The sequence below is a fragment of the Vitis vinifera genome, chromosome 6 (genome assembly GCF_030704535.1).
Source record: "Vitis vinifera cultivar Pinot Noir 40024 chromosome 6, ASM3070453v1".
Taxonomy (NCBI): Eukaryota; Viridiplantae; Streptophyta; class Magnoliopsida; order Vitales; family Vitaceae; genus Vitis; species Vitis vinifera.
In genome coordinates, this window is record NC_081810.1 from 21,328,254 (window position 1) to 21,338,912 (window position 10,659).

Sequence of the window (10,659 nt, forward strand, 5' to 3'; positions counted from 1 at the left end):
TGTTTTGTGAATGTGGAGATATAATTGTCTTTTGAATGTGTTGGAGTTGGATTTTTTTATGTTGTACTATCTGCATAGATTGTGGAATGTGTCCCTTTGTTGGTTTTTTGGTCTCGCTAAAACTGTGTAGAGTGGTATGGATGGTCCCCTGTTGCTCTTGGGAGGGTCTTTCGTTGTTTGCCAACCAGTAGAGCATCAGAGGAGTGAGCAGTGGTCAGGCTGCTTTTTCCAGGTCTATGCATATTGGATGATATAATTGGAAAATTTTCGTGCCCATTTTTTACCTTACTGCAATGCCTATTGATTCTGCTATTGTTCCAATCCAAATAGCAGCAAATTATGTGGCTGGTCTGAATTTATGGTTCCCTATCTCTCTATATCAAGATGAAAAAATAAAAAATAAAAAAGGGGGAAAGAAAGACAAAAAACTACTTGGGACATTTTCTGGTTTCATAGAAAAGAATCTTCCAGTTCTGGTTTCTAGGACCACAGGAGCATACAGGAATGATCTGGACAGTACGATGCTCAGATCAAAGTACTGGTCCTATGAAGAAATTTTTTTTGGGGCCCAGGGGCAACGGGGCTAGAGACTAGGCGGTTCAGGAAATGATGATCTCTCATAATTGCCTTCCCAGATTTGTGCTTACATGTGCTTTGTATCAGTTAGGCATTCAACTTACTTCAGCTATGGTGGCAGCATGTAGTGTTTGATAGCTTATGGTCATGAACCCATTATATGCTTGTGAATATGATATCATTCCATTGTTCTGTACATTGCATAAAAAACGACTTCATGGTTTCTTTTTTTCACATTTAAATTTATGTATTTTTTTTCCATTTCATATGTTTGTTTTTGGGGCTTTAACAAATGATAATAATTGTCCAGTATAAGCTGCGACTTAAATTAAGATGGAGGAGAAAAAGAAAGGATGAAAATTTTCAGAGGATGTGCTAAAACCTCTTGCATGGGCCAGGTTGCTCACTGGCTTGGACCATGGCTAAGAAACCACGGTCCTGATTTTGACTTTGCTCAGAGTAACGCTTAGAACACCCATCGGTCTTAAAGGAATAAAAAAATTAAAAATGTATGGCTAACTGCCTTGACTGGTTAAGCTAACGGGCTGCTCTAGGCAACTTGCTTTGCAGGAGATGATGACAATGGGACTAGTAATAATTCTTATTTAATCTAACGTTATCTTACTGATATTCAAGTCTTCAACTGCAATCCCAACGTTAACAACTTTTTAACTTTCAACTGCTGCAAGCCATGACTTTCTTCCCCATTTTAACTTTCATCTTCTCCAAGTCACAGCTCCTCCTTTCAATGTTATTGGTATTCTTGTTTGATGGTGACCTCAGTGCTCGTGACTTTTCCTCACAAACCTTAGGGATTCTAGGAAGCCATCTGTGTGTGTTGTTGAATGGTCAGTGCCTCTTAACTGAAACTGGATTGCCACTAACTTCACATGAAATAAAATACTTGTGTCAGAGTAGCAGACCACTTGCCTGATTTGTTTAGCACTGATCAATCTGACTCGTTTGGTAACTCAGCTGAGTTAAATCAAAAGCCAATATGAAAACTCCAACTTGCCCTAGGTCAAGCTGCTCGACTGGTATTCTGTGGCTTTCATTCTTGGTTTAAGGTTGGTTTCCTAGTTGTAATGCTCTAAATCCATCCTCTGAAAAAGTGTTGAATAATGAAAAGAGTTGCTGGTGGTTGTGGACCTAACCAACGTACGTAAACACTAAAGTTAATCAGGCAATGCCAATAAAAAAAGAAGAGGGGGACAGAGAGGTTAAGAGATGAGAAAATGAAAATAAGAAAGGAGCCCTGGAAATAGATTATGATAATGATAGATTGAGTTTGTGAAGAAAACTTGATTAAACTCATGAGTGTTACAGGTACTCGATTGAGTTTTGTATCTGCCAATCATAGTTTCCTCTGTTCTAAGTAAACCCAAAATTTTTAATGAGATTAGTCAACTTTAAAACATGGGCATTAGGCAGAAGCCTTAAGCAATGATAGGATTTCTTCTTGACAAGATCCTGAATAAGGAAAATAATAAAAAGCTGTGTTTCTACATCAACACATGGATGGTCTGATGGAGCTGGTGAGGTCATCATTCTGATTACAATATCCAACTAACCATACTTGCTTAAGCAAGCAACCCAATTAGGTAAACAATACACCATCTAAGGCTTTAGCAAGTGGGTCAAAAACCAGCAAAAGTAGAATGAGAAGCCCTCACTATTCCTGAAAATGGTGTTTGAGAAGAACTCATAAGAGAAACCAAAGTATGGAGATGTGTTACGCTGTGCCGCGTGGTTCTCCTGTGACCTCACATGGAAGGGTGTTTCCCATGAAAAACAATGCATTAAAAGCCTAGAAATAGACTTGATGTGTCGGTTTTTGATCGAAGCTGCGTATGCACACACTTGACGCACATGCAAGTTGCTAGGGGCATGGCAGGCAGAGAGATGAGATGAGATGAGATGAGATAAGAGTATTTGAGTTAATGGTTTTGATTGAGAGTTAATTCACGAGGCAAGTGTGAGAGAGTACAAGTAGATGAGAGGAGTAAAAGAGTGGTGTGAAGGGAGTGTGGGATCTGGGGCTGTGTTGGCATAAAGTCATTGTCGTTAAAGGAGGGGGAGGGGGGGTTTGATGGGCACCTTTCTTGTATATGGCAATAGTTACAACTCCCAAAGTGGTTCTCCAACATATCACTACTACTAAAGGCGTCACTACTACCACTACTACTACCCCATGCCACCAACGCCACTAGTATTCCATCTCCCTCTAAGACCCTGAGCAGTAACACTCACAAAGCCTTGTGGCACAGCTGAGCTTCTGTCTCTTTTGCTTTGCCTTTTTTTGTTGACACTCTTTTTTGGGTCGCACTCACTGATGGGAGTAGTTTTTGGGGTTGAGTCTTGGGTGCTTTTATAGTCACAACACATTACTGTCTTCCTCTGTTTTTAATATAATGGTAAGAAAGAAAACTGGATCCATAGATTAGGATAATTTAGACAAAACCTTTGGGATATTGACTTGTGTGCTGCTCCACTTGTAGCTGCTCTCATTAAAAAAAAACTGCCCAGGAATGATGACACTTCTTTTTCTTTTCTTCTTCACCATGTTAGGGTGAGTGCTCAGCATGAAACACGTCAATTCTACATATTGTTTTAAGTGGATTTAGAAATGAGTGTTTGTTGACAAATTTTCGGGTTAATTGTAGCTTTGGCACTTAGATTTTAGGCTTGTAAACTGAGAGATGTTAGGAGTGTTAGTCACATGATGATATGGGGTGCTTCAAGGAAGGATGATTTAGGGGAAGTGCCCAAGGGTTGCCTTGCACATTACCCCTCTTGTTTCATTTTGAAAGACGGGGAAGGCTTTTGAGTAAAGAATAAACCACAACTGCAGAGAAAGAGTACACTGAATGAACTTTTCTGGGAATATGGCAATGTGCACCCTAATGTTTATCAATCCAAAGATAATTAGTGGGGAATATTCTTTTCAATTATTTAGAGTTTCATTCAGTTCATTAGGACAACCTAGCAAGACGTGTGCGTGTGAGGCATGGTGTGATCCCCTTCTAGGCTGATTAATTGATGCAGTAGAGTACTGGAAATTCGATTGGGATTGTATCTTTAAGAGAAAGAAAGCATTCAAGATGCTCTTGTGTTCTCTGTCAAGCAATTTGAAATTCTGCCTCTTATGTTGCTTAGGAAAACTCTCAAGTTTAATGTCTGAAATCAAAACTGTAAAAGTTAAGAATTAAGATATTTCAAGTGTTTTTTTTACTAGAAAAATCATTTTTTCAGGGGTAAGTGATCTACCTCTAGAAGTGGGTTGGGTTGACTTGAGAGAATAAACATTGTATATGAATTTTGTGAGTGATTGAATGAATCCAGAAGGAAGGAGAAATTAACAGGGTTTGTTAGAAGAAGAGCTTAGTTGCAACAAACATGTTGTGCGGACCCAAGTGGATTAGAAGCCCCTTTCCCAGGGTGACGTCTCAAGTGGAGTGAGTGTCAAGCTCAGTGCTCTTCACTGTACATTTACCAAAGTTTCCGTCTATGCAGGCCCCACATCCTCTTCATCTGCGTCTCAAACAAGTTCTATTAAAAAAGAGGTACCAGTATTTGACCCAAAAACAAAAACCCTTGTATTTTTTTATTAAATTTAAATCTATATATATATATATATATATATATATATATATATATATATATAATTGTATAATTATTTTTAAAAAAAAATTCTTAAAATAGAAAACTTCTTATTTTCAGATATGCTTCCGGGTAAAATACCATCATGAAGCTTTTCAAATCACACAGGACTAGCAGATTTAACGTTAGACGTACAAGGGAGACGAAGATCCAAATAAGTTTGTCACAAAGTCATACCACCATCACTTTCATGGTTTGCTTCATCTTCACCAAAGCATCTGTCACTTTTCTAGAGGCCAGTTTCCTAGAAAATAGACTTGTTTCCATAAGTATAAAATTAGTTTTGGAATATCCTCATTCGCAGACTCTGTGATCAACTGATTTTAATTAATGGTCACTTATTTAACAAATATTTCGCACATGCCACCACCTTCAGCACTGTTCCTTCTCATCATAAATAATATGGAGCAAGGAGCAAATCAGGCTAAATGTAATGAATGTGTCCAATGCCTATGAATAATAGATGGACTCGAGTTAATGGGAATCACCACAAGAATCATATATATTGGAGCATCCAACCGGCGTGATTTTTGGTGCATGGGACAAGTGTTGCATCATTAGAATGAATGGGTGGGTCAACAGTACATTAACCGATTGCCAATGGGTATTAAACAAACCCGAAAATGTATAGGATGCAAAACATTAATGTATTTGTTTGAGCCATTGACTTTTTATTGAATTAGGTTAAGGTGCATCGGGACATTATTCTGTGTGCCTTTTTTTTTTTAAATTAGCTATGCAATAGTGTTGCTTCCCGGAAAAAATCATTCTTCAAAAAAAACCTTGGGAGGACCATATAAAAAGCGAGATATAAGTCCTTGAATGAGTAGTGTATTCTTAGGATTGTTAAATTTAAGGGCTAGTGACAATGAATATGATGTACATCTCATATAATTTGACTTTGTGAATGATCGATAGCTAGGTCATTGATCTTAAAATTTTTTGGGTTCAATTCCCGAGTCATACTTGATTCTTTGACATCGTTTGTTTTTTACCATCGCTTAGTTTCACTCAACCTTCATCTTGAGCTGAGTATGGATGGATCACCTAGATTTAAATATATAAGTAATGAGAAGTAAATCAGATAATACGGTCTTATTTAATAATTGTTTTTGAAGAGTTTCTTGTTTATCAAAACAAAAAAACCAAAAATAACATTGACAATAAAAAATAGAAGAGGGTTTTTTGTTCTTAAAAACAAAAAAGGAGAAGTTTTCAAAGGATATCTTTTAATTGTTTTTAATTATATTCTAATGACCATTTTAGAAAATAATTATATAAATGTAGAAATTGATTAAAAATAAGGTATTTTAAAAACTAGAAAACAAGGTAAGAAGATTTTAAATTCCCAAACATAATTTTGTTCTACAAACTATTAGGAAATAATTTTTAAAAAAATTGTTTTCGAACATACTTTCCAAACAAAGCCTAATGGTACAAATGGATTGAAATGATGAAAAGAAAAATAAATATTTCATTATTCCAAGGAAGTTCAAGGGAGTGGAACTAGTTTGAACACTAATCAAGTGAATTAACGTAGACATTTTGTTAATTTTGTTCACTAAATAAGGCGTGAAGGACCCTTCATTAATCCATCTAACAAATAAAAATTACCATATCTGGTTTCACTTTCATTGACTCTTCCAAACTTACGAGTTGGTTCAAGGGTTTCGAAATAGTTAAATTCAGAAAATGATAAGAAGTAGAAAAATATTCATAAATAGAACCTTATAAAAGTCGGTGTTCAAAGAACCCGTGGGACAAGCAGAGTCGTGAATAAAGTCAGGAACCTATGAGCCACCTTGAATTGGTGGGCTACCTTTATATAGACTAAAACCCAAGAAATCGAATTCCCATACGAAAATGACAATGAGATTCAAGGTTTTAGGCTTTCCCAAAAAGACCCAACCCAACGCAACCAAACCCCCATAATTGAGCCAACGTGCCGGGCAGAAGCGAGAGGCGTGAGGGTACCCTCCAATCTCAATGCTCACAAAATGCCCATGCAAATTAACCACTTGTAACCCTAGCCCACTTGGGCACTTGTGTGCCCCGAGTACCACGAGCTTTGGATGAGAAAAGGAAAAGTTAAAAAAGAAAGAAAAGGTAACGGGTTAGCTTCAAAGGCAGCGGAATCTGAATAGTTTGTGTGTGGAGACTGTCTTCTTGGGTCTTATAAATGGATGCTAAGAGTGGTTTTGTTTTAATGCGGGGGGAGAGCACGCTTTTAACGTGCAAGACCTGTTGCTTTAATGGCTGTTTTTATTCGTGACTGGGTGGAAAATAACTGTGAGAAAGAGAGTGTGAAACGGACTCAGTACATATGGCTGTCTTTTTATTGATTATTATTATTATTTTTGGCCACTTTTTTCAGTTTCTGATTTCTGTGTTTAATAAATTGACTCTAAGGGAGAGGTTTGTTCGTTGATAATAATAGTTTGAAGGTTGGAAACGGAAGGGGAGAGAGATTGGCGTGGCGGACTAATTCATGATAACTGTTCACGGTTTCCGTTTTTGACCTTTAATATTAATAATAGTACTATTACTACCAGTCACTATATATAACACCACCCACTCTCCCACCTAGCTTCCTCCATTGCCCTCTCGCTTTGCTTTCTTGCTGCCTTGTTTGTTTTGGATACTCTTTTCTTCTTCCATTTTTATCTTATGGAAGCCCCAGAAGAATTCATGGGGTCTAGCGATCATACGCAGATTGTTAAGGGCAAGCGCACCAAGCGGCAACGGACTTTGTCCCCGTTTGGGGTGTTGGTCACATCGAGCTCATCCAGTGGTGGTGGCGGAGGGGGAGGTGGAGGTGGAGGTGGCGGTGGGGATTATTCTTCGATTTCTTCTCCTACGTCCTCTGGTGAGGTTTTGGAGAGCACCGAGGAGGAGGAAGACATGGCTAATTGCTTAATTCTCTTGGCGCAAGGCCTGGGTCCAAGGCAGATTGAAGAGGGTGGTGCCGTGGAAAAGTTAAGCAGTCCAAGTTTCACGGAGATGGCCACTACAACTGCCGGAAAGGCTGGTTTCTACGTCTATGAGTGCAAGACATGCAATCGGACTTTCCCTTCTTTTCAAGCGCTGGGTGGGCATAGAGCGAGTCACAAGAAGCCTAAGGCCGTGGTTGAAGAGAAGAAAGGGCCGGCCGCCACCGCCTCATGGGACGATGACTACTATGAAGAAGGGCAATTCAATAAGATTAGCCCTCCTCTCTCTCTCCAAATAGGTAACAACAAAGCTTTACACAGTAGCAACAAGTCTAAGGTCCATGAATGTTCGATATGCGGGTCAGAATTCTCCTCCGGTCAAGCCTTGGGAGGCCACATGCGGCGACACAGGAGTAACACAAGCACTCGAATCACCATGAGTATGGACGCAGGCAAGATGGATTCCCATGATCACCACAAGAAGGAGCCGAGGAACGTCCTACCGTTGGATCTCAACCTTCCAGCCCCGGAGGACGAACTCCACCACCGGGACTCAAAGTTCCAGTTCACCTCCAACCAACAACACCTTGTCTTCTCGGCACCGGCCTTGGTGGACTGCCATTACTAAGGGCAAACGAAGAAAACGATGATCAGAACCTGATCAATGTGAATTATTATGATTATTTGAATCCATTATTATTATTATGATTACTATTATAATTCATAATTCATAATTATCAATTCTTTGAATTCATTTTGAATTTGGCATGAAGACGATCTACATGTTGAAGTTGAATTCCTTGAGTAAGTAAGTGGTTAGTGTTCATGGTTGCATTTCATTCACGAAAAGTGAGTGATGGGGCATCTTTTCCTTTAAAATTAATTTTTGTTCTCTGTGAGTGGAGAGAGCGATGTGTAACACTCAAGAGAGAGAGTGAACGAGGCTAGGGTTTGGCATCACCACCACCACAACCAAAAGTCGTGGATTAGGTTCCCTCTTGTATGTTTTTTGATGACAATAAAGCTAAAAACTCTCTCCTGTGTCTGTTCCATTAAATGACAAAGAATAAATGGATAGCAAGCTGAGTTGGTAACTGCCCATCCCATATGCACCCACCTGGATACATATATTTTTCCCCCTTTTTTTTAATGGTCCATCTCGCTTTCAGCTCTTAGCCTACCCAACTGCACCATCCCTTACATCCAAAGTAATGTGCTTAACCAAATTGAGATGGGGTCTAGTCCCACCCCATTGATGTGCCCAAGAAAGGTACTCTTGTCTCATGCCACAAAGAGTTCGCTACAAGGTCCGGGTACTTTTTGGACCCACCCCCCATTTTTTTTGTTATGGTAGCTCTAGTGATATATATTGAATCCCATCAGTTTTCATTAATTTGGTTCATTTCTGTGTGCTTTCAACTCCCTCACACTCGCTTCTGTAGAGTTTATGTGCACGTCTTCATGAATGTTGGCAAATGGAAGCATGTGGGCACATTGCGTGAGATCTCCAAATACATATAGAGGGAGAGAGAGAGAGAGGGTGGGTCATTGACATTGGCACATGTAGTGGGGGTTAATTACTTTGTCAATATTCGCTCTATATATATTATTATTCCATGCTCAAAAGAAGGGAAAACAAACATTAAAGTATTGTTAACTTGCTCGTTTTATAAAGCTTGTTCTCATTGCCCACTCAATGAAGCTAATCTACGAGAGACTTAAACCAGAGAAATGGGTAGCTTAGGTGGAAAAAAGGAAGGGCTTGCTTTGGTGTTTCCGTCCCCTTATTGCCTCCTATCCAAACCAGGATTTGGACCCTTTGCTGTTCAAACTAAAAGCCCAAAAACTGTCACAGCCAACCAAGTACCCATATCACAGCTGTTGGTTCATGGCACTTTGTGAAAATTATGGAACAAATACTTTTCGCTTTTCCGGTGCGTGATATCCTCATTTTTTATATCTCAAAGTGGCGTACTTTCCAATTAAATTCAACAGCTGGCCAGATGGTTATAACTTGTATGGAGTTTGGAGTGGAGAGTGAAGATATAGCCAAGCTAGGCACAGCCTCTAGATCATCTCCTCGTTGCTTTACTGTGTTGTGAGTGGCAGAGTCATTGTTTAGTGAGATAGGGACAAATGCCTCTCGGTGTTTGCTTCCTATGAATTGCCCTGTCTTTAAGCCAATTAATGACCAAGAAACGTATTTGCTGGGAATTTTCCTCTCAATTTCCGCGTTAAATGAGGACGTTCCTCGATTCTAGTACTTGGCTTTACTCTAAACTTTGGTTCTAGGTCCAGAGCATTGTACCCATTTAGTATTCTGAGTTGGAGGCCGGTCTGGTACAGCATGATTAGACCCAAATCCAATTGGGATTTGGGGTTGATTAACTATTATAATTTATATACGTCCGTTGACAGCCACCACTATAACAATATGCGCCCTTGAAACCATTGATGAGCCCTTGAAAAGGACTGGGTACTCCGGCAACCAAGGCAAGCATGCTCACTTATCATGATTCTGAATTTTGTACTGACAGGTCGGTCGCACATAGTTTAGCTTACCCACAAATTGATGATAGAAATATTTAGTTTGCCCACCTTTAAGCATACGGTGGCATGGTAGCACACAGGACGAAGAGGTCGGTGGAAGTTCAGTAACAAGTTGGGTCATGGGATTCATGGATAAATTTCATTCAACTATTACTTGACATCCACAACTACTTTTTAATCTTCAATAAATTTTTTTATCAATCATTTGTATGAACAGAGTCATACAAACAATCCTGAAAATGAAAGTTTTGAAACAGTGGACAGTTGGTATTTTACAGGTAAAATGATTCCCCACATAATTATAATTGTTGGGAAAGGTGGGTTCTAAAATACCTTTAAGAATTCCGTTCTTATGTGCACACTGTACAAAATAGTTATAAAAGTGACGATAGGGACTTTTCTCAGGCTAAGCTAAACTGCTATTTTGTATTTCAAAGGCCCACACTGTACTACTGACCTAGGCACAATCCAATTAAGCTTCCCAGTCTGGATTATCTCTGAAACACTATTCAATTTTGTTGGCTCTAGTTTGGAAGTCGGGTATTCATTTTACAATTCCATTCAGCTTTCAAAAATTGATGTCTGTGCTAGGATTGCTTCAAAATTAAGATAATTGGGGTGGATGGGAAGTGAATCATACTCCGAATATTGGATGCATCCGGCCAAGGAAGTTTAGGGACAAGTACAACTGGGCTACTGACACCCCGTGAGGCAACTGCCAAAAAATGGTTACCATCATTCAATCTCTTTCTTTATGATATTGTTTGCTTCTGCGGCTTATCTTGGGGGAACCATGGGCGTACTGCTGCTCTGTGATGTCACCAACCAGTCGTCTTTCAACAGTACCCACTTACCTTCACCTTGATGTTCTTTTCTCCTTGATACATCTAGGATAGGATTCTCCCCCTGATCATGATCCCATTTCTAAACTCTGCATTAATAT

The 10,659-nt window shown here is 39.2% G+C and overlaps 1 protein-coding gene across 1 annotated transcript; it reads left to right on the top strand.

Annotated features, from left to right (window-relative positions):
* The first annotated feature begins 6,448 nt into the window (after nucleotides 1-6,448).
* Nucleotides 6,449-7,916, top strand: LOC100246559 (zinc finger protein ZAT5). Its single transcript, XM_002274338.5, has one exon. The coding sequence runs from the start codon at nucleotides 6,904-6,906 to the stop codon at nucleotides 7,792-7,794; it is 891 nt and encodes a 296-aa protein (XP_002274374.1). The 5' UTR covers nucleotides 6,449-6,903; the 3' UTR covers nucleotides 7,795-7,916.
* Nucleotides 7,917-10,659: the final 2,743 nt, after the last annotated feature.

Excerpts from the sequence above, each read along its gene's own strand:
- LOC100246559 (XM_002274338.5), top strand. The coding sequence starts at position 6,904 with ATGGAAGCCCCAGAAGAATTCATGGGGTCTAGCGATCATACGCAGATT.